This window comes from Dryobates pubescens, chromosome 21, assembly GCF_014839835.1.
Source record: "Dryobates pubescens isolate bDryPub1 chromosome 21, bDryPub1.pri, whole genome shotgun sequence".
Taxonomy (NCBI): domain Eukaryota; kingdom Metazoa; phylum Chordata; class Aves; order Piciformes; family Picidae; genus Dryobates; species Dryobates pubescens.
In genome coordinates this window covers 4,274,165-4,299,424 of record NC_071632.1, presented here as the reverse complement: position 1 = coordinate 4,299,424, position 25,260 = coordinate 4,274,165, and the positions used below count along the sequence as shown (strand labels likewise).

General features: G+C 43.2%; 1 protein-coding gene across 5 annotated transcripts in view; it reads right to left on the bottom strand.

Moving 5' to 3' along the window:
* The window catches only part of MLLT10 (MLLT10 histone lysine methyltransferase DOT1L cofactor), a 121,174-nt gene that overhangs the window by 19,939 nt on the left and 75,975 nt on the right, over positions 1-25,260 (bottom strand). For all 5 annotated transcript variants that reach the window (XM_009909062.2, XM_009909063.2, XM_054171182.1 and 2 more), the window contains one exon: positions 15,247-15,425. In XM_009909062.2, coding sequence (XP_009907364.1) covers positions 15,247-15,425 — 179 coding nt within the window. The remainder of the gene's footprint in view (positions 1-15,246; positions 15,426-25,260) is intronic.

Genomic DNA, 25,260 nt, shown 5'->3' with positions numbered 1-25,260 from the left:
AAAATACATATCCACTCCATTTAAATAAACTGAGGTTAAGCATTAACACAGTTTGGGCTTTAAAAGAAACAAAACCACAGCCAACAACAAGCACCAGGTCCTCTTTCTGGAGAAGACTTCTCTTAATTAAAGGAAGCGCACTGCTTATGTTATAAACTGCTACACTTCAAGGAATTCACTGCAAGGCTGCTTGAAACTGTGCAATAGCAACCAGCTACCACTTTGTGATGACAGGGCAGCTACAGTCAGCAAGGAGAACGCGTGTTTATTTGACTGAGTTTTAAGAACTTTCTGAAAGTATCCAAGTGTCTTGAAAGGAGTTGCTAGAGTCTGCTGAGTAACCATCACAACACGAAATAACAGACATCAAAGGAATTAAACCAAGTTTGCTAAGTGGCTTGGTATCACAGATCAAAAGACTTAGCATGACTTAAACAATATCTAAGAACTTTTTTCACCCTAGACTTAAACCATTTAGAATCATGGTAAAGGTGTCCTCCAACAAGTTCGAACTACAAGAGCTCCAGTGCCATCGCTTATCCTATGCGACTCTCACTGGGAGAAGTCACCTTAATAAAGCTGCTCAAGTAAGCTGGAGGTGAGCAAAAAGCTTCCCCAAATTCCCATTTTTAAATGGCAATGCACAATGACAAGAGTAACAATTTGTGAAGCTTCCTTATGCAGGTGACAGCTTCACCTGACAGGGAAGAAGAGGTGGAGGGGGTACTGCATTTATTTAAAGGTGAAACGGGAGCTTCGTGTTTCACTCCCAGGCGAAACAAGCTGTAGCAAGCATGTATTAAAAATGCACAATCATCCTGTCAATACAGATTAAGGTCATGTTCCAAAATGCAGAACTTTTAAAGCTGTAGGACTCTTTATTTCAGCTGATTCCGTCTAAATGGTCGCCACAATACATCATCAAAACGCAGGAACTCGTAAAATAAAGAGACTGCTAAGTATTTGTTTTGAAAAGGCAGCAAATGTTCCTGAAACGATTTGAGCACAAGGGTTTAAGCCCACGTAGAGGACTGGAATACACTGCTTTCATTTATGGCATGTTCAATAAATCAGTAAAGCAATAAGCAGCAGAGCAGCACAGAAGGACGATACCCTGTAATTCATGGGATGCCCCAGTGTAATAAGAATAAATGATTGATATTTGATTGATGCTTAAAAACATTTCCTCTACAGCATGAAAGACAGGGCAAATATATTCCTCTAAATAAAGAGCAAGACTTGCAAGTTAACTAAACTTAGCTTGTACATATAAATGACCTCTGAAATACTGAGAACAGTTTTCTGTCTGGTACTTTACTGGACAGGATGACTACAAAGATTCCCAAGCTGACACTTGTTTCCGTTCATAACTGGAAGTCCACTTAAGTTTCTAGGGAAAACAGTTTCTTCATTTCAGAAGTTACAGGTTCTTTAAGGAAATAAAAACTAAATGGAGAAAAATAAGACCATACTTAGCTGTATGCAATTGGACTAGGTCTCAAAAGCCTTTGAGAGTGGCTATTCCACTGCTCCAGGCAGGTTTTAAGCTATGAAATATTTTCTGATAACAGGCCTCATTTCTGCCTCAGCTTCACACCAGTAAGGTTTTAGTACTGGGTGTGTGATGAGAGATGAAACCAAGTGTGAACAACTTTTGGGTCCCATGAGTAGGCTGACTGTTGAAGCTGTCAGGTTCAATTGCATCATTCCACATTATTCAATGCCCCAAACTGCTCCCTAATTGTTAGGGGCTTAACATATTCAAACCTATTGTTTAGGCTAATGCTGAAATGCCTGCAGTTGAGTTTCCATAAAGAAAGGGGAGGGATTTTAATAGTAGTTAAACCATTACTGAACTCTCCTCCTTTCAGGATAGGACAACAGGGATGGCTAGGACAGCCAATACCAAGACAGCTTCTTCATCAGTTTTTATCCAATCACCAACCCTTTTCCCCTCTGCTTCAAAAACAGTCACTGCTGTGTTGTAGCTGTGCCTTATATTTTGATTCTGCTTTACAGTTAGTGACAGATCACCTAATTACCTACTTGAGCCAAGACCTATTTGTCAATAGTAATTTTAAAAGTGATCTTTACTTCTTGTTTAAAATACAAACACACCACTGCACTGTCTATATCCTTGAAGTATGAGTGCCAGATTGATATGGTTGGGGTCATCCCATTTACCAGTCCTCCTAGGTTATTCATCACAGCACAATACTGTGATAGAAACACAAAACTGCTCCTTAACACTAAGTAACGAAATCAAGAGCACTAGATATTACCAGTAACTATTTCCAGTAACTATCACTTATGGCCAGCTACTACTGTAAATAGTATTTAAAAACACCACCCAAACCAATGCAGATGAAGTTGAAAGCTCAATTTTGTTTGAGCTTTCTACTACACTTTTGAGATGTCACTAATGCTTTCCATGCATTTGTCCAGCGTCATGAATACAGAAGAGAATTCAAGCACTAAACCAAATATTAACATCACCTTACTTCATCTAGAAGTCTTCTCAAGCTGATGGGTTTTGGTCACTGGCAAGTAACATATCTCTGAACAAAGTACTACTGAAAATGGTGTTGAAATGGAAATCTCCATTACAATTAAGTGAGATTAAATAGTCAAAGGCATTAATGCCATCCACCCCATCCCAATGCTATCTGCATAATGGCAAAGATGGATAACACACAGCTATATAAATTCATTGCTTTTCTTGAGAGGTGGAACAAGCTGCCTATCAAGTGACAGCAGTAAAAGAAACCTGGCCTTATGCTTCCTAGCTTAGCTTTTACCCCTGGAATTTTTAAGGCCGGTTACACTACAGGGAGAGGTAACAGTTGGCTTTTCTTGGGTATCCAGTGCAACAGGAAGAAAGTGCAAGAATAAAAGGGAGCAACCTATTCTGTTCTATTCTATTCAACAGCACAACTTTTGTTACCACCTTTAACTTTGTATGGGGGAGCCACTCTCCTCTGAATTCTGTTGGCTGTTGATCAGGGATGGCAGCACAGCTGGGCAGGCTGCAGCTAACTGCAGCAATACAACCGAATTTCTAGGAAGCCAAAAAGGATGTTCTGTCCAATCGAGAGCTCTTCATGCAGCACTTGCTTCAACACAACTCTTGAATGCTTTCACCACAAATAGGAAATGTGCTTGGAATTTCCACTTTTAAAAGTTTCCAATTAGACAAATTGAACAGCAACACCAAAAATCTAACTTCCTGTTCATTTTTCCAGGTGCCCAAAAATGCAGGTGGAATTGAGGACACCACAGAAAATCCTGAATAAAATGCTGTTTCCACATTTCTTCATGTCGCTTCTCAAGTCAACTAGCACAATCCAAAGTGACATTAAAATGCAGCAGGGTAAACACCCCTCTATGTTTTAACTAACCAGATACTTCTAGTTACTTATTTTTAATTTTATGCTTTCTCTTCTGTAGTTGTAAGCTAAACACAATTAATTTCCAAGCAAATGTATTGACTTCTTGACTGAATCAGCCTGCAGCACTATTGATGACTGCATGTGGAAAGTCTGCTTTTTACAGCTAACCTCAACTCACCTGCTAGCACACATTCATCACCAAGGTGAACCAACCTCTAATACCCACTGTAGTCTTTCACTTGTTCATCCTACAGAAACAATACAACATAACCCAACCCATACTGACACCAGAACTATCCAAGCACTTGGAAGTCACAGAATCCTTTTGATTAAAAAAGATCTTTAAGATCATTGTGTCCAACCATTCTTTAGTTCTACCAATGCTGAGGCTAAACAATGTCCCTCAGCACCACATCTATGCCTCTTGGAAACACCTCCAGGGATGATGAATCAACCACCTGCCTGTTTCAGTGGCTGAAAACCCTGGGCAATTAGAAGTTGCTTCTAATCTCCAACCTAAACCTCCCCCAGGGCAACTTGAGACCATTTCCTCTTGGCCTACAAATTGATGATAGGGAGAAGAGCCCTACCCCCATCTGGCTCCAACCTTTTTTCAGGGAGTTGTAGAGAGCCAGAAGGTTTCTCCTCTGCATGTTTTTCTCCAGGCTAAACACCCCCAGTTCCCTCAGCTGCTCCTCACCAAACCTGTTCTCCAGGCCCTTCCTCAGCTTTGTTGTCCTTCTCTGGACCTGCTCCAACACCTCAATGTCTTTCTTGGAGGGAGGGACCCAAATTGAACCCAGGACTCAAAGTGTGGCCTCACCAGTGCCGAGTACAACCACTGCCCTGGACCTGGGGGTCACACTACTCCTGATACGGGCCAAGACACTGTTGACTTTCTTGCCCACCTGAGCACACTGTCGGCTCATCTTCAGCTGGCTGTCAATCAAGTCCTTAAAGTTTGGGGTTTTTTCTTAACACAGATAACCAAGGTGCAATTTTACAATAAATGTTTTCACTACCTGGCTGAAATAAAAGCATTCATTTAAAAGTTTAATTAGGAGGCTGGAAAAGTTTAAATCAGAAAAAGTGTTTGTGATGTGTTAGAGGAAAAACAAAAAAGGCAACTTCTCCATCAAAAAGAGCATTAATTACAAACATACAAATTATTGTAATTAAAATCTGTATCCATGACACACACAAAAATCAGCCTATGGATACATTATTCACATCATTAGTACTTTTTATGGTACTAACCAAAATATCACTTTCAGCCTCTAGCTGTAATGAAGACTCTTGCTCATGAACAAGTAGATAAACACTGTCTTTGAGAATCAGTTGGTTTGATCAAATGTACAAATAAATCCCTTCAATTAGACCAAAATATCTAACCTTCAAACAGCAGCACTCAAGTATTTTCCAAGAGGAGCATGAATGAATGCAACTGGGAAGCACAGTGGGATTTGAAAGGCAGAATGAAAAATTAATGGCACACCTACAGAAACTAATTTATACCTCTGCCCAGTGTACAACAAGGGCACACCAAGTCATTAAAAACCACATGGGTAGATGGTCTATCTTCCAATAATGTGGAAAAAAAAGCTATACCCCCAACTGTACTACCAGTTTACTCATCCCTTCCACATTAACTAACCTGGAAATCAGGTAACATTTTAACCAATTCAAATCTATTTAGTCACAAACTAGATGCACACACAAAGATAGTTGTACAAAACCTTGCTAAAATGCTACCTCATTAAGAGCTGTTTTTGTCTAGCTGCTGGTTGTTGTGTGTGTCTGTTTAAAAAGGAGGCTTTACAGACACCAGAGCCTGGGATTCCTCCACCTCCCCCACAGATCAATCTGAAAACACAGCTACCACATCAACACAAACCTCTTTTACCTCAAGTTCGTTCCTCCATTCTTTCTATCTACCTCTGGCTTCTTAGCACTTAACCTGCACGTGCTCTCCACAGACAATGGGAGCAGTACTGCACCCAAGAATCTGTTTGCCTCAAGACCATTTACCTGTAAATCAGGAATCACAATTCCACTCTCCTATTGCCTAGCAGGAAGAATGACTTGATTAGGAAATAAACCCAGTATACCCATATTGTAATCTGTTTGCTTCATGGGAGCATTCCAAAGGAAGCCAGACACTTGTGGCATGGCAAATCGTGGATTGAAGAGCAAAGGAACTACTTTCTAGATAACCTATAACTTCAAAACAGTGATAATAAATTTGTTCACAATCACTGACACTTTAACCTTCCATTAAACCTCAACAGTCTTTGCTACTTGAGGGACAAACCCACCTAAAGCAGCAGCATTGCCAATGCCTGCAAGACCCTCAACATCTGACACAGGGCCCTGCCTCAGCAAGGAACTTGGCAGCTCCTAACAAAGCACACACCAGGTAAATCTGAAATCGTTTTCAAGCCAAACCTAAACATTCAGCTTCACCTAAATATTTGTATTTATTCTTCACACTGCATACAGAGTAGAAAAATTTCACACTTCTCACACCCAACACCATTACTATTGTCTCAGGCAGCTAAATTGAAGTAGTGCTACACTCAGTTCAACGAAGAGGTCAATGTGCCTCAGTTGCCTGGAGACTGATGGTTGCTACAGCAGCACCAGATAAGCCAAGCTAAATAAGCTTCAGCTTGAAGGCAGAAAACATTTATTGCTAGAGCGAAACATCGATGCAGTTGTCTCAGCATGCAGCACTGCACAAAACCCTGCAACTGCCTTTCTGACTACCTGAGCATGGTGTAAGGCCAGCCACAGACATTCTCACTGAAGCAAGAGGAAAATAGAAAAAGTAAAAGATTTTTAATTGGGCTAAAGACTAGATTACTTGCAACTATGATTCCTTTGTTCTTCCAGTTGAGTCACATGTTAAGAAGGAATTTTCCCTCTGGCTGTAAATTCTTCCTCCTTGCCACTCTCCTCCACCCCCACCCCAAAAAGCCTCAGATTGAATGAGAAGAAAATTGGATTTTTAGCCATTTTGCCTAGGAGTAACAAGGAATTAAAACGGCTTTTAAGTGCCAAACAAGAAAATTTAGCTGGGGAAAACCTTTAGTAGCATGATTCTTTCACAGTTTTAATTTTGCAAGACTCATGAATTTAAGTGGCTGTGACACAAGCAGAGCGCAGTGGTTTTGGAAGGCAAGTCCCTGTTGTGCACTGCCGTCTGACACACGCCGCAGTGACCTCCACTCCGCCTGCAGCACACCGAGGGGTGTATTTAGCACACCTCCTACGTCTACCGGTGGCAACGAGTCCCAAAGATGAGCAACACATTTCTTTCACAATAATTTATTTCTTTTAGCTCTGGATGTGCTGACTTTTCCTTTCATATCTTTTTCTCAGGCAGAGAGGGACCTGGGGGTGCTGGTCGATGGTAGGCTGAACATGAGCCTGCAGTGTGCCCAGGCGGCCAGGAGGGCCAATGGCATCCTGGCCTGCATCAGGCACAGTGTGGCCAGCAGGAGCAGGGAGGTCATTCTGCCCCTGTACACTGCACTGGTTAGGCTACACCTCGAGTCCTGTGTCCAGTTCTGGGCCCCTCAGTTTAGGAAGGAGGTTGACTTGCTGGAACGTGTCCAGAGAAGGGCAACAAAGTTGGTGAGGGGTTTGGAACACAGCCCTGTGAGGAGAGGCTGAGGGAGCTGGGGTTGCTTAGCCTGGAGAAGAGGAGGCTCAGGGGAGACCTTATTGCTCTCTACAACTACCTGAAAGGAGGTTGTAGCCTTGTAGCCAGGTGGGGGTTGGTCTCTTCTCCCAGGCAACCAGCACCAGAACAAGGGGACACAGTCTCAAGCTGTGCCAGGGGAGGTTTAGGCTGGAGGTTAGGAGGAAGTTCTATACAGAGAGAGTGATTGCCCATTGGAGGTGGTGGAGTCACCATCACTGGAGGTGTTCAGGAGGAGACTTGATAGGGTGCTTGGTGCCATGGGTTAGTTGATTAGGTGGTGTTGGATGATAGACTGGACTCAATGAGCTTGAAGGTCTCTTCCAACCTGGTTTATTCTATGTATTCTATGTATTCCAACCTGGTCTATTCTATTCTATTAAACGATGAGATGAACAGAACAGAGTAATTTCAGCACCCAAGCAGTCTGTGATCCATAGTTAAGATTTTACCTTTGACCCAGTGGGTAGGAACCTCTTTGGAGAGATTTTATCACCAAGAGCTGTTTTGATACAGTATCACCAAGGTTGGAAGAGACCTCAAGGATCATCAAGTCCAACATAGTTACATAAAATGTGTTAATTTGTTTTCAGGTGTCCACTGTTTCCACAGATTAAAGAATTCTAGTGCCACAGTAGGGACATGATATGGGTTAAGCAAGCTGCTTAACCCATGCACTGTCATCATCTCCAGATGCCTTCTTGTTTATTTTAATTAGCACTCATATTAATGGTGATATAAATCCTCTTTAGGTAGATGAGGGGAATACAACCAAGGCCACCACAAATTTGTAAAACCTGCTACTTTCATTTTGGTACTTAAAAGCACACAAAAAAAGCAGCAAACAATAACAGAACCACCACACATTGTATGGCAATGTACACACTGAACTTAAGTAACTAAGAGAACTTATGAAACACCCTGCTCATCTGCAGGAAAGATCCCGTAACTCTAGATTACAGACTCGGAGATTGCATGGGGTTGGAAGGGATCCTCAAAGGTCATCTTGCACAACACCCCTGAGGTCAGCAGGGAAATCTCCAACTAGATCAGGCTGCCCAGGGCTACATTGAATCTGATCTTGAATATCTCCAGGGAAGGGGCCTCAACCACATCCCTGGGGAGCCTGTTCCAGTATTTCACCATCTTCATTGTGAAGAACTTCTTCCTGATGGTCCATCCTAAATCTATCCCGCTCCAGTTTCAAAACACTGCCCTTTGTCCTATCCCCACAGGCCCTTCTGTAGAGTCCCTCCCCACCCCTTCTTTAGGTGCCCTTCAGATACTGTAATGCAGTATCTGTAAAGCTCTAAGGTCTCCCCAGAGCCTTCTCTTTTCCAGGCTGAACACACTAAATTCTTTCAGCCTGTCTTCATAGGAGAGGTGCTCCAGCCCTCTGATCATCTCTGTGGCCCTCCTCTGGGCCTGCTTCTGCAGTTACGTGTCTCTTGTGTTTAATTACACCAAATGAATCAGCAGCAGTGACAGGGAAAGACTGGTATGACCAGTGTCATGATCACCAGAAACAGCATATTTTGGAGAATTTCAGCAATACATATTGTCAAAACAACCATCTATGCTTTACAGAAATATCTGTAAGGTTCTACCACAAGACACCTATTACTGGCTCTGGAGATAAGCAGTAGGTATCTCTGCGTTCTGCACACTGGACTTCAGGAAAGCTGTTCTGGCATTCAACAAGTCAATGACTTCTGCACTAAAATACAGACTTCAGGAAGTGGCCCCAAAAATGTAGCAAATGCAAGGGTCTTCCTAAGTTATGAAAATCATCTCTGGTTACATGTCTAATGTAATTTACCCTAATTAGATCCTTTGCGTTGCAAGAAATGATTACTGCTTAAGTTTATTGAGACTGTTTTGAAGTCACTAGCTTTAAGTTGTTCTGATTCAAAGGTGTCTGCAAGAGTGTTACCCTAAATTCTTCACTTGGCCATTACACGTGGTTGTGATGTGTACCTCTGGGTACACAAAGCAGAAAGCTCACTTAGGCAGTCAACCACCCAGTGAAGTCTGAGATGGTCACATCTGTTACATCCCAATGTCCTAGGACTGAGGGCAGTTTGGGTTTTGAACATGTAATCATTCCAGTCCCCAGAGAAAAGTTCCTTAAACACTGACAGCTAATAGACCTGCCAGTTGCTAGAGCCCACAGAGAGGACAGCCCAGAAATTTCCCTTAAACTGACTTGGATTTTCTCCTGCCCAGCTCTAGCAAACTTCAGATGCTTACTTGAAACTTTCCCCCCTTCCTCAGGTTTACTTTGAGCTACATATTTAATTATTTCAATTAAATAAATAAGCAAGCCAGAAACAAGGTATGTTTCTTTGAGCAAGACTCGGGAACAGAAGTGGATGGAAGAGTACCTTCCTTAGCCATACTCAGTTTGAGACTATGATATCCATAATTTAAGGCTACAGCTACAAACTGGAGAGCACTCTCTATCAGGTATGTGCATGTTACTGTCCCAGGAAAATGCTCAGTTTTCCCTTCTGAAGACTTGGAAAAACAACCTCTCAAATTTTCAGCAAAGACTGCTTCTGGAAGATGTGCTCTTCAATCCCCTCATAATTCCATCACTGTTTTGGAAGGTACAAAACTACCCCCAAAACTACTCCTAACCAATCTGTTGATGGGGAGAAGACTTAGGAACAAAGTTCCTTTCTTCCTGTGTTTTCACTTATTTTTCCATGAGTGTCAGAGTAGAAAAAGGAGGAGAAAATTCTCTTGATAGCATGCAAGACGATGAGCAAAGTTAAATTAAGACAAGAAGAAAAGCACTACAACAGGAAACCCAAACCAGTGTAAACTAGTGATGTGGAGAAAGAGCAGGGCACTACAGAAACCCAAAATTAGTGGCTAGGCTAATTCAGAAAGTGAGAAAATGAAAACCATAGGATAGAAGCTTCTGAAACATCAGGTGCCCTACATTCAGAATCTGAAAAGATCTGAGCTTTCACATTCCTCTATTGTCAACAAATAACTCCAAATGAATTGGGGGGGGGGAGGGAAATAAATAAGCCTTATCTCCCTCTAAAAGCTGGATCAGACAAAGGAGGATAACTAGCACTGCAGGAATGCCAAAGAAAACCCTGCTGGTTTCCCACTGCTCCTAAAGGGAGTAAAGCCAAGCAAACTTCAGAAGGGATAATGAAGTGATTAAAGCAAACTTCTTTCACTTAGAATTGCAACTGAGTAGCAGCACCAACTTTCCCAATTAGCACATCTCCACCATGGAGGCAGCAGATCATTACACTATGTTGATGAGGTCCTATCAGCCATCACAAATGCCTCCTGGACTACAAGGTAACTAACAACTATTCCCTTCCCCTATCTCCGGGCCAGCCACAAGGACGGCAGTCAAAGATACTTCTTGGCCTTTTCTTTCTCTTTATGAGCTGCTTGTGTGGCAAAAAGAAGTGCAGTAAGAGGTGGGACCATGTTAGCGACAAATACAGGCACCATTGCTTGAGATTGCCTCACTGATGTGCCTATTGCAGTCGCTAAGCACAGATACCAGCACAAAGGAGAAGAAAAAAAACCGGGGGAAAAACCCCCACCCACAAAGTCACGATGTGATCCCATTACATTTCTAGAGTAAGACTAAAACCTGAACATTAATCTCTGTTTATTCAGAAATGTGAAGCTCATAGAGTACTGAATCACACACCAAGGAGTCAATGAGCCACAAATGTTTAAAAGAAATGGCTGCGCCTGTTCAAGACAGCCCTGCCTGCCATTCCCACAGCCACTACAACACTATTGAAATGAGACTCAGAGATCCATAGAATGGTTTGGGTTGGAAGGGACCTTAGATATCATCCAGTTCCAACCCCCTGCCATGGGCAGGAAGACCTCCCACTAGACCAGGTTGCTCAAGGCCTTCAATCTTCCAGCCTGGCCTTCAACACCTCTGGAAGGGGCATCCACAACCTCCCTAGGGCAACCTGTTCCAGTGCAGCCTGGCCTTCAACACCTCTGGAAGGGGCATCCACAACCTCCCTAGGGCAACCTGTTCCAGTGCTTTGCCACCCTCACTAGAATTTCTTTCTAATCCCCAGCCTACATCTCCACTTCTTCAAGTTTCAATCCAATGCCCCTTGCAAAATGTTCCTTCCCAGCTTTCTTGTAGCCCCCCTTAGGTACTGGAAGGCCACTATAAGATGTTCCCAGAGTCTTCTCTTCTCCAGGCTGAACAGCCCCAGCTCTCTCAGTCTCCAGCCCTCTGATCATCTTCATGGCCTCCTCTAGACTCTCTCCAGCAGTTCAATGTCCTTGTCCTGGTGGCACCAGAACTGGACACAGTACTCCAGGTGACAAGATACTTTAATGAGGTGACACAAGCCTTGAATGCAGGGTTTTTTCATAAAAGTAACACAGCCTGGGACATGGCTTTAATCAATGACTGGAAGAAAATCCAGTCCAAATCTTCACTTCCACTTCTGCAGTCTGAGCCTGTATTTCCAACATGGAGAACCAAACAGCCACAGAGCCCTGGGGAGGGTACTAGGCACTCATTGAAGTCATCAAAAAGAACAGACAGCTCAGCCAGTTTCAATCTGTCTTGACCAAAGCATCAAACATTTCATTATGAAACACTGAAGCTATTGAAACCATGCTTTTAAAAAACAACCACCATTTCCTGATGAGCAGAGTACAAATCCTGCTGTATGACACCAAAAGACACACAGATCACCACCTTTCTTTAATGAATCACTAAGGATAATTTCTCAGAAAGAGCAATACAGCAAACTGGTACAGAACAACATGAAAGGCTGACCAAGTTTTAGCTGTCATTACAGGAAGTCTTTGAGATAAACTGAGCATAAGACCTCAGCGTGGTGCAAATTGGGAAATAGGGACAAAATTAACACCATAACCAAAATGACTTCTCAACAAGAGCACACCAATGCTCACACAGAAGTTAAAGACATGCTTCTGAGTGAAAAGATATGTTTGGGAAAGAGTAATTTGCTGTTACATGCAAAAACAAAAGTACCAACAAACATGTCAAGAGGATCAGTCACAGCAAATCAGGAGCAGGGATTTGTGTGGGCTGTACCTTCCCTCCTGTATCCCTTTTCTCCCCCTAGAATCTTGCAAGAGTCATCTGCACTAATGAAGCCTCACTGAACTAAGCAGTGTAACCTAAGGCCATACCCAGACACAGGAAAACAAAGGAGGAACAGGATGGAGAAAACCCAAATCTCTATGTCCAGCAAGTAGCATTTTACTAGACAACTGATTACCACCTCATGAGGAACACCAGCATCTAAATTCAGTTATGGCACAGCATGCAACACAAGCTAATAATCTTTTCTGGATTTATTAGATTGGAAGAAAAACTGAGTGACAGGAGACTCACAAGGTGATCACAAGGCCCATACTGTGCATTTCTCTTGAAACCAAACAAGCCCCATGTTTATCTTCTGACAGGGTCTGACAAACAGAAGTGATGCTGCACAAGTCTCACTCATTTAACTTTCCCACATCATTTGTGTCTCATCCAATCTCAGTGTCCTTTTCAGGCCACTGTTTACTCATTCCATATAAAGATGCTGTTCCTTGCCACTGTTCACTACCATGGCTCTTCTTGCACCTCTTTTGACATCTCATGTATCTGTTTGGAATAGAAACTGACTTCTCCTTTTAACACTAATTTCATGTGTCCTCTGACCACCTTGTCAACACAGGCTGGTGAGGTCTTTCAGCAGTGATAGCTGATGCTCACTGAGGGTTGGACTAGACCTTTGGAGGTCCCTTCCAACCCAGAGCAGTCTATGATAACAGCTCATTGCATAACCCAGCATCATCAGTAAACTTGGCTTCTGTTCTTCCTCCTCTTCCCAGATCATTTAGGAATGGGTTGAGCTGTACAAGGCTGATCTTTCCAAGTCTCTGATGGTAAACCTGTGAAAACTGAACATCTCCTTGTCTGGGATATCTGAAATCTTACAATCTGCTACTGAACTATGACACAACCTCTCCCCTTATCTCCAGCCCACTCAATTTAAGTGTCTTCAGTGAGTTATGGTGTGCAACACTCCTTGGGAATTAACTAAAATAACGAACTCCAAGGGGTGGTGTTTTCCCTTCACAAAAGCTATACTGGCTCTTTGCCAAAGCATCATGGGGTTAATTACTTATTCATCCAATTTGAGGTGAAATTGCCCAGTAGGTTGCTACCTGTAACATCAGAGTGTTATTTGATACTGAAATGTATTGTGTTGGCCTGCACATGGCATTGCTGCTCTATCTGTACTGTACACACAGAAGTGTGTACGTACTAAGCTTGATTTCAACTTCAGGAACCTCAGTAAGTGTAGAATCCTGCACTTGGGGAGGAACAACACCAGGCACCAGTACAGACTGGGCATCATTCTGCTGGAAGCAGCTCCATGGAGCTCCAACGGTGTCCTGGGGTGCAGCAAGAAAAGTGTGGCCAGCAGGGCTAGGGAGGTTCCTCTCCCCCTCTGCTCTGCCCTGCTGAGACCACCCCTGCAATACTGTGTCCAGTTTTGCACTCCCCAGTTCAAGAGAGACATGGATCTACTGGAGGTAGTCTAACTGAGAGCTATGAGGATGGTGAAGGGACTTGAACATCTCTCCTGGGGTTGTTTAATCTGGAGAAGGCTGAGAGGGGATCTGATCATCGTCTGTAAATATCTGAAGGTAAATGTACCAGTCTCTTTTTGGCTGTGTCCACTGATACAACAGGAACAAGAAGTATGAGCTGGAACACAGGAGGTTCCACCTCAACATGAGGAGAAACTTCTTTGCTGTGAGGGTGCTGGAGCCCCAGAACAGGCTGCTCAGAGAGGTTGTGGAGTCTCCTTCCCTGGAGACTTTCAAGACCCATATGGATGTGTTCCTGTGTGACCTGCCCTGGGTGGCCCTGGTCTAGGCAGGGAGGTTGGACTAGATCTTCTGAGGTCCCTTCCAACACCTAACAAACATTCTATGATTTTGATTCTTCAGGTTTATATCCACTGTCTTTAATCATTATACCCTCTATAAATTAGAAGTTGATAGCTTATATGCACATACTAAAGATTCCCATCAGAAAATGAAAACCACAAGAAACACAAAGTATAAACCCACCATCACCAGTAGAGCATTCCTTCATGGTTACACTCTGATCATTGTGGCTCTCCACACCTGTAACTTGGCACTTTGTTGCCTTGATAAATGCAGCCTTACCCGACTCAGGTTAATATAAGAGTTCACTGTATTTTTCTGGTTCATTAATTCAACTGTCACCCTTCTGCACTGCTCCAGTGCCTCCCTTATCCCTTCATCACCAAACACAAACTACAAGTTCATAGAATGGTTAGAGTTAGAAGGGACCTTAAAGTTCACCTAGTTCCAACACGCCTGCCATGGGCAGGGACACCTTCCACCAGCCCAGGTTGCTCAAGTACTTCATCCAACCTGGCCTTGAACACCTCCAGGGATGGGGCATCCACAGCCTCCCTGGGCAACCTGTTCCAGTGTCTCCCCACCCTCACTGTAATGAATTTCTTCCCAATATCCTATCTAAAATCCCCCTCTTCCAGCTCTGACCCATTTCCCCTCATCCTATCACTACAAGCTCTTGTGAAAAGTCCCTTCCCGGCCTCCTGGTAGGCCCCTTTCAAGAAAGGGCTGAATTTGCATGCTCTTTCCAACACAAAACTATGGCATATAAATCAGCTTTCATTTGCTAGCAAGATGTCAGCCTTGGCCACCTCTTTGCCAGGGTTAGTCTTAGTCATCCATTTGTCAAGCCTCCCAGATAAACCCCCCGGCTTTACAACTGCTACCAGCATTTTTTGCAAGAAATGTGCAAAGCTCTCTGTTTTCCTCCTTTAAACCCTTTCTTAAAACATGGTTGATAACAGACATTGCCTAGAGCACTGAGGAACTGTAGCCAGCATTTATGCTAGCAGTCATAACAGAGTCATTATTACCACACACTTTCACGGATCATTTTGGATGCGGGACTGTGCAATACCAGGAGGAACTTGCAGCCACTCTACCATTTGCATCACAAACACAGCATTTCTTAGCCTGTTTTCCAAACACATCACCGTTTAACATCGAGAATAAGCAGGGCAAGAAGACTGTTTGCTATCTTAAACTCTTGTGATAGTTTACCTGAGTTGCAGCAACAACAGTAGTTATAGAAGGCGCAGTTGAAGGTGACAGAGCTCCCACTTGCTGCAAGTGGCCTGAAGCCTGCTGAGGTAAATGAGAGCTGGAAACGGGAGTGCTAGATCCTGAGCCAGATACTGCATTTGGAAATGATACTGCTACATCATTGCTGCTAAAAATACCTGAAAAAAATTACAAAAACAATTACATGCATCTCTCTCTCTCCCCCTCCCCTCTGTTGTTTTTATATTTTTTTTTTAGTAGCCATGTAAATATGCAGTAGAAAATTAATCAAGACAAACAAGATCACTTAATACATAATGCAGAAAAGCTCCTGTGTGGACATTCTAACCATGCTGACGGTTCAAAGCGTTCTCGTCACCTGACATCCTACGGTTCAGGGATCACAGATTGATTCAGTTTGAGGTTTTTGTAAACCACGTGCATTGCAAACTGCTCAAGTATTTAACAGTAGCAGAATTTTTGGCTAAAATGCCTGCCTTCAGCTGAGTCTGCTACCAGAGTTTGTTCTTTCAGTGAAATGCTGCGGAATGAAGTACTGGGGCTGTGTAATCGTAGACACGAGAGAAAGGGGTGGGGGGGAAGTACTTTTTAACTTTAAAGCACAGCGTTTCTAAACAGCATAGGTTGGTCCAAAAGTGTTAATTTTGGCAGCTAAGGATTGCCTGTGTGTTTTCAGAAAGATACTGACAGCAAGCCTGAGGACAGAGTTCTCAGATTTGCTGGTAGAACCGGGTGGGATTTCATTGATTCGCAAACTAAAACTCCATCCGTGATCTAGGAATGCCTGGCACATTTCTGCTAGAGCAGCCAACAAGGAAAGGGACTACACAAGTTAGCATTAGTCACACTTGTATGGTAGCAATTTAAACAGGAAGAGTTCATACCCCTCTGTGAAGCCATTACTTCTGTTCATCTACATGCAGGGTAAAGTTCAGTATATAGGTTGGGGATAAAAAACCCTACTGACCAGAAGCCCAGGACAAGAAGTAGTACCTGTCTATGAAACTGTTAGGCTCCACGTGCATTAGATAAGTGAGCTGTCAGCTGGCCAGGGAATATCAAGCATGGCAGCACTGAACTGCAGTTAGAGGAAGAGTGCCACAGGGAGTAAACAGAAGTAGAATGAACATGGTTAGATCAAAAAAAGCAACAGAACTGAAATGCCAGTTAGAAGGCAAAGGGTGGAGCTAGTTTGTCACTCATACAAATAATGATCTGGAGAGGGCAGTGACAGTAAGAAGATAGGCAATGTTCAAACACCACTCGCCACCCAGCAGTCCCTCTGAGCACAGGCAGTCAAGGGAGACCATCATACAAACCCACACAGAATAAGCAAACACCGATGCATCTTCAATTCCCTGCCTCTGCTAACTGCCCAGCAAAACCTGAGAGAAAACCAGCCAGACCCAGAAGAGAAAGGAAATATGAACAAACAGCTGAAGACACATTCTGACAACAGGTTTTTCTTCTTGCCTAGGTTAGTGACTTCTTGTCATCTCATCTTGTCCCCAACCTCTTGGTCACAGCACAGTTCCATACCTGCTCCACTCTTCTACTGACCTCTGTATCTTTTTCCATTTAGCACCTTCTGGGGTCATCTTCCCCTTCCAGTTTGGTTTGGTTTTTGGTCACCAACCCCCAAGTCAACAGTGATGGCATGACTAACAGCTAAAAGTTTCTTAATGTGTTCACTTTGTTATCACCTTTCCCCAGTTAGATCTGCCTCACCTAACTGGACAATGAAGTCTACGGTGTAGATCCTACACAGCACCAAACCAAACATGATTAACCACTAGACCCCTGCTACTGAGTCTTCTCTTAAGTGTGATATAATTACAACCACAAACCCTGAAATATACCCCAGGCCCTCAAAGCATTTATTTTTTTTAAAACCTGATTTCAATCAGAGATTTCAAAATGACATTTTTTGACCATTTGTATCTTCAAGGTATTAAAACAACTAAATGTACACACATTCATGGAAAAGCTGAGATTCTCATGCCCTCATCTGGCTTCAGGAACTGTTCATTTTGAGGGTAAAAATAATGAAACATCACAACACTGAGGATTAAATCTTAAGAGCTGACCATCAGGAATGCTGTCACTGTCATAATGCATCAATGACAATGAGTGGAGAAGCCAAACATTTTGGTAAGAGTCCAGTTAGTATAAAAGAAAGAGGCTTTGCCAGAAACAGAAACTCTTTTCCCCTTAATTTTTCAAAATCTGACATATTGAGTAACTGGAGAGTTTCTGCTGACTTGATTTGAATGCTAAGGTTTATTCTTCCTCTTAAAAACAAAACTCTGGAATACAAGCAGAGACCAAATCACAGGCATAAAACTGATTTCAAAAGAAAGACAAGCAGTAAAGTAGTTTTTCAGTGGAATGGGCTAAGCTGTTGTTTGTTGCTAGCACTAGCAGCTGTAGTAGTAGTAGTATTAAAAACACTCTTTGTTGCTGCAAATTGCAGGACACACATGACTTATGTGCACACTCTGTTGGGGTGAAGTGTTTCCATTTAGCAATACCTTACTCAGCATATAAAGTACATGCACCTTCAGGAGTTAGTCGTGCAGCCGAGAGATTGCCCCATGCAAGCATCTGAAGTGTACGCTGAGCACACAAATAAATCCTTGATTTTCACACTGTCTCAAACATGTCTGGATAAAAAAACCTATGTGCACATCACATTAGAAAGTCAAGAAAGCACATGCTTATAATGTCTCAAAACACATCATGCTGTCCTGTTGGAGTTTGGGAAGAGATAAATCATTTTGTGGAGCAGGAAGGAAGAATAATGAAAGCCTGAACAAATCGCTATAAACCACATGAATGTTTAAAACAAACAAATCACCTTGAGGTCCTTCCCATATGCTGAAAAGCCAAATAGCTACAGCTTGTGATGAATGGCATGGTGTCACTTGCCAGAGGCATAAACAGCAGGGTTAAATACAACCTTCAGCATTTTAAACCGCAACACCATTCATAGAACGGTTTGGGTTAGAAGGGATCTTAAACATCATCCAGTTCCAGCCCATAGGTAGGGACACCCTCCACTAGCCCAGGTTGCTCAAAGCCTCATCCAACCTGACCTTGAACACCTTCAGGGAGAGGGCATCCACAACCTCTCTCAACAACCTTTTCCAGTGTCTACAGTGAGGGTGGTGAAAGTTGTTCAGCTGCAGGTGGAAACGGATGCCTAACACCGCTGGGTGAAGTCTGACTGCGCTTAACACCACTAAGCCCTGCAAAACATGGCTTCAGGCTCTGGCAGCTACAATGCATGTACAGCCTGTCTTGCTGGACTGAAAGGCTTAACAAAAAAGGGAAGCACAGGGGGAAAAAAATAAAGGCATCTCTGGAGAACAAACAGCTGCCTGGTTAGCATAGAAGGGCAGTACTGCAGAGCAGGGGACACGTAAGAGTATGCAGAGGGGGAAAATGCATTCTTTTTGCTGACACAATGACAAAATAAAAGGAAATGAGAGTTTCAAGAACAGAAAAAAAACCACACACACACAAAAAAACCCCACAACAGCCTCAAGTCAGAGATAACCCTGCAGCAGCATAATCAACAAATCTAGTGATTTTACTCAAAAGCTGAAAAATAAGCAGTTCCATGAGCAGAAGAGTTAACAAAGCAGATTAAATTCTGGCCTTCAGGAGTGTTGCACCTCTCAGAGGACATCGACACGCTACAATTTCCAAACGTGATTTCTGTATCTAGCCAGGAAATCTTCAGTTCTATTTATTTTCTAGTACTATATGACTCAGCTCACTCACTTTCCCCTCCCCTGCTGGTGCTTGCCTAGTTCAGCCACAGACAAAACCAGGCAGCAGTTGCTCCTGTAGCAGTACCATAGCCATACTCTGCCCTTCCCTACTGCAGCATCCTACAGATTTTAGACTCCTTTATCCAGCTGATTTGAAATCGGACAACAGGCTCAAAGCTAACTGTGGACCAAAATCAAGAGAGAAAACATGCAAGCTGCTTCCTTAAGAAGCCAGGAAAATGTTCCCCCACCATTGAGAAGTATTTTAGTTTTAAAGTCTCTCACTTGAAACTTGCAACAGTTGTGAAAAGAGGAAGTTCTTGGAGCTGTCAGTCACAGGTTGCTGATCCTAGCATTTTGGTGAAACTTAAGGAACAAGGAGAATATGGGCAAAGAATGACTACTTTTGCTTTTTTTTAAGATGTAAACTTGTGACCCCCACACAAGTAGTGCAGAACTGCTGAACTTTCCCGCTCAGAGCAGGACCAACAGACACAGGAGAGGGAGGTGGGAACAAAAACCTCAAAGGGACTCACAGAAATCAAGAGATTGAGCTATAAGACCAAGAAGTTCTTTACAAACCCTGAAGCTGTACAGCTTCACTTCCTATGCTCATCTCAGAAAGTCTCCCCTAAAACCACCACAACTTCCCACACAGAGCAAAGTGAAAAAGTGCCTTTGAATGAAGCATGTAGAAAGCTAAACATGCAGAGGAATTTAAGTTCAATGACATAAAAAAGAGCCTCTTCTGTTCCAGCAGAATATTCATAGTGGAAGAAATATCCCACTGTGTTATTTTGCTCTATGGACACCAGCTAAAGTGAATCTAATGATAAACACAAGAAAATAAAACCAGGTTACTGTGATACAGTTGTCTACAAAGAGAAGAAAGTTGTGCTTGAAACTGCTGAGCTAGCAACAATATTCCCTTTGAATTCATCTGAGAAAATGAAGCCATAGCTTGGATGCTAAGGAAGTAATCTGAAACCAAAGAATCAAGCAGGCTGTTCTGCTGTTGCTGCTGAACAAAGTGGTAGAGTTCCCTTTCAGACAGGCAAGATCTGAAGTACCAGTTCCAGAAGTGCATGGAAATGACAGGTGTTGTTCTGCAGCTGGTAACAAGCCAGTATTTCCCTCCCTCTCAGTAACTGGGGGGGTCCTGTTTTGATGGAGCCCAGCAGCTTCTGTCACAGGTCAATTGTCAACGCCCATTCTGTGTCCTCTCCATGATGAGGGAGAAGGAAAAGCCTCCAGACTTCAAGTGCCCAAAGAACACAAACTGCTGAGGGTAGAGGGAAGACTCCAAATACAGATGCACACACTGTCATAATGGAACAGCTACTCTGGTTTCACACCTCCTGACAGAAGGCAGACTGCAGGAAAATGTTCTTTAGAGAGGACTGATAGTCAAAGACCTAAATACTCAACAAGAATCTTCAGACAACCAAGGAAGACAATTCAGCATGGCAATGATGAATAAATGATCTAAGAACAAGGTCATACCATCTTCCTATACAGCAAAGACCTATGTCTGTGATCCACTTCCAGTAAAATTAACCCCAAATCCTTGACAGCTCAGCTAGCAGAAGATGTTGAGTCACTCTTCTGCCTACTTCCCCTTCCCTGTTCATGATCCTGACTGTACTGCTATCTACAGTCATTCAGAAATGTAGTCAGCAATGGGATGAGGGTGAAGAACAAGAACTGATCTATGTAAGTACGGAAGTATTCTACTCTTCAGCCAGTCCCACCTGCTGCAGTGAAAGTTACTTTGTACTTATGCCACCTTCATTAACAGCACACATCAGCAGCCTTACAGACCTCACTCTTCAGTAACCTCTAACAGTGAGAAACACACAGAGCAGCTAACTGACATGGAACCACAGGTGAGTTGACTAAACCAGCTCAGTCAGCCTACACTCCTCTATTCCACTCAGATTACCACAGGTAGTCTTTGAACTACAAGATTTCAGAACCGCCCAAGCCACTATCAGCAAGGTTACAGCTCCCTGCTGCAGTGTGTCTGCTCCTCATCTCAATTCATCCAGGCTGCCACAGGTCTTACACTACAGCCCTCCATGCAGAAGCCCAGCCCAGGTGGATTTGCTCTCTGAAAGGAGAGATCTGAACATGACACAAGGAGACAGATGAAGGACGGGCTGGGCTAGGAAGACAGGGAGAACGGGGTCGTGTTCCTGGCCCAGTACATCCACCTCTAACTGTGACCAACTGTTAGAGGAAAAGCCCAGCGAAAGGGCAAACATGAAGTGATACTTTCCTGAAATACTTTCCCAGCCTCCAGAAGCCTGTAACATACAGATTTTGAGTCTGAGGAACAGTCTTCGTAATTATCAGCCTTAACTTTGCTCCCAACCTCACCAAAATGAGTTTTTCCACTCCTTTCTGAGCAATTATAACATTTCATATCATGTCCCACAGCAAAGTTGTACCTCAGTTAAAATGTGTGGGTTTGGGTTTGGGGGATTTTTTTTGAGGAGTGGGAGCAAAGGGCAGGGACAACAGGGGGACAAACTTCCTTTCATTTGGTTCCTCTGGTGGTTCTGATTTCCCACAAGAAATTTTTGATCTGCTTTGTAACTGCCTGTTTAAGGTTCACCTTAATTCAGACTTACAAAATAAGACACGTGAAGAACTTATTCTAGCCCTATTCCAGAAGTTTTGAAGTACTTTTCTAGACTAAGAGCACTAAGATAAAGAGCTCCATGACCATATCTGAGACATGCTCAGAACTACAGGAAAAGCCTACAGCTCAAGTGTATCACAACACAGAAAGATCTATGCAAGAAGAACATTTTAGACAGATATGGAAGAATAACTGATGCATCACAGAATGGTTTGGGTTCAAAGGGACCTTAAAGATCATCTAATTCTAATACCTGCCATGGGCAGAGACATCTCCTACTAAACCAGGTTGCTCGATGCTCCATCCAACCTAGCTTTCAACAATTCCAGGCTTCTCTGGGCAACCTGTTCCAGTGCCTTGATGCCCTCATTGGGAAGAATTTCTTCCTAGTGTCTAATCTAAACCTAGCTTCTACCAGTTTGAAGCCATCAGCCCCTGTCCTATACAACAATCTCAACTTTTATTGAGCTGATGACTTTTGTCTTGGTGAGCCAAGACAAGCCTAAATTACTTCAGTGTGATACACTCAAACCAAAGCCATTTCAGGCTCACTAAACATGTACCCCTGGATAGGAGCATGACACTTGTGAGCCACATTTCCTGATGATCTCCAGGGAGAACTAAATGCATTTGCTTCAGAGCTCGACCAATGTACCACAGCTTCAAACCATTCTGGCCGCAGTCTCTCTCAGCACTCAGTGAGTCACTGGCAGCATAGATTTCTCTCCACTCTTAATATAAAAGTCTTCTATGGTAGTTTCTATTTCCAAAGCTCCCTCTCCTTTGGATTGCAGCGATCTGAAGCTGGTGTCTTAGAATGCATGCTGCAAGCTGCTTGATTTGAGGCAGAATTACCCAAAAGTGGGCCATTAAGAGAGGCTGGCCAGTAACAATGGCAATTCCCTTGTGATTAGTTAGGCCTGGTGGTGGGGAACAGCTGTTGCCTGAACTGCTGAAAGACCACACACAGCTGTCCTCAGGAAGAGCTAAGGCTTTAGAGCTGTGTTCTGGAAACTCATGGACAGGTAGTTAAAGTTGCAATGTTTGACAAGTGAACAAGAGCATTCTATTACTCGATATTCTGGAACATCCATTTGTAACTTGCCCTTCTCTTCATTTTTTTAAATTTATATGGTTTACCCAAGCACTACTGTCCCCAGGCCTCACTACAGGCAGATGGCTTTTCAGCCATACTGCCCAAGTTGGGCTAGATACAAAAAAATTAACTCTTTCACACTCAGTACAGATTCTGTCCAGTTTATGTTATCATGGAAAAAAAAAGAAAAGAAAAAAACCCAAACCCACCAAAAACCCACACCCCCCAACAATCCACACACCACCAACCACCACCATACAATCACAGAATGCTTTGGGTTGAAGGGACCTTAAAGATCATCTAGTTCCAAGCCCTTGCCATAGGCAGGGACACCTTCCACTAAACCAGTTGCTCAAGGTCCTGTCCAGCCTGGCCTTGAACACATGCAGGGAGGGGACATCCACAACTTGCCTGGGCAACCTGTTTCAGTGTCTCACCACCCTCACTGGAAAGAATTTCTTCCTAATTTCCAATCTAAATCTCCCCTCTTCCAGCTCAAAGCCATTGCCCCTTGTCCTGTCACTACAAACCCTTGTAACAAGTCCCTTCCTGGCTTTCTTGTAGGCCTCTTCAAGGCCTGGAAGGCCACTTTAAGGTCTCCCCAGAGCCTTCTCTTGAATGACTCCATTGTTCTCCTCCTCCTTTTTAACTGAACTTTTCAAATGTGTTAAAGACTTCAGCTACCATCTTTCCTCCTCTACACTGCCAGCACATCATTCAACTGACAGGCTCTGACCACACCTTTCCACCAGCCTTACACCTCCCAACTTGTACTTGCCTCCACTCAAACCAAAACTCCCAGATTTTGTTTCTTTTTGGTACTTTCTTGCCAATGTGCAGCCAACTTTAACCTCAGGGCAATGAAAAAAAAAAACAAGCTCCTGATAGAAATCTCCCTCAAAACTCACAGACAAGGGCTCTTGCAATCCTCACCATTATCTGACTCATCATCTGAATATGCTGTGGGAGTCAACAGTCTTCTCATAGTTAAATATTTATCTCAAGTTTGACTGCTTTCTTTTCATCCTAAACACACATGGCAAGACGCTTCCTTGCTGTTCATCAACATTTCTACCTACTCTCATTGATTTCACCTACACACATCCTGTCAAAACAAAAGTACTCAAAACACAAACGCTGCAAGACTGGGGAGGGGCAAGTAACCAACTTTAAAATCTTAGAGAAACACAGGAAAGCAGATAAAATACACACCCATCCAAGAAGAAGGGGGGGGGGGGGGGGGGGGGGGGGGGGGGGGGGGGGGAGAGGCAGGGAAGGTGGATTAGATGATAAATCCTGTCCAAACACTGTTCCAAACCAAACATCAAACATGCAGGTAACATGATGCTGCCCCACAACCAGGAGCCGTCCAAAGCACTGTTATTGCTTGACAAGAAAGCACACATTAAGAAACCACTTTCCTCTATGCCCTTCCAACTTCTGTGCTGGAGCTGGGAATATGCAATCAGTTTAAAAAGCAAAAAGAAATGCCAGTGTGGAAAGAGGTCATGACAAATGGCTTGCCATTAGGCTCTGCTCTGCACTCGTTTGTGAACCTATGCCTCTTCAACATGAAACAGCAAAAAAGCTCTGCTTAGAAAACAGCAGAAACTCACCAAGTCCAAATTCAGCACACTTGGTCAGAGACCCTTCAGGTGTTTTACTTTTGTTCAGAAAAATGGTGAGCTTGCTTTCCTTCATCTCAAAGCTGCTTCAGAGCACTGTATACCTGGGAGAGTGAGAGGGAAACCCTATATCAAAAGGAAAAAAGCTAAACCTATTTTACTAAAGCAAAGCAAACCCAGAGGAATTTCAGTGTTTCTCACCACATGTAAACTAGGAAACAGAAATGTAATGTCACCTTTTTGTTGTTGTCATTGCATTACTATAAACATCTGCCTAACAGATGTAGCTTGTGGCTCTGACACTGGAAAAGCAGAAGTCCTATAGAACTTAATGAGTGCTAGCTTAAAGTGCCAAGGACTTCATCATGCAAAGTTTAAACTCTCTTGCATATGCTGAATTCCAAGCCTACACAATTTGCAACGCACACAGCGCTGCTCTCCCAACATACATACAGAGCAATAAGAAAACCATTTGTTTGGCTGACATCGATGGGTAAAAATAACTCCACGTTTTGTTAACAGATCACCTGACACCAGTGAAATACCACATTGAGAAATAAACTTGAGCATCTCCAAAACCAGCCTCGTGAGAGGGCTTTAGCCGTAAATATTCCCCCCTAAATCTTTCAGTAAGTTGTGAACACAGCTATGATTGTTCCCTACGAACGAACAAAAGCCTTGAAAAAGTAAATCAAGTTCTAATTTAATAAGACATGTTTCATTTCCACTGCCTGTGAGTGAAGACAGAGCTAGGGGTACAAAGCCAAGGCCGAATACTGAAGAGAAACGGCAATTAGACACATTAAGGATTCAATATTGCTCCCTCTGAAACCGATAGCGCTGTTATCAGCG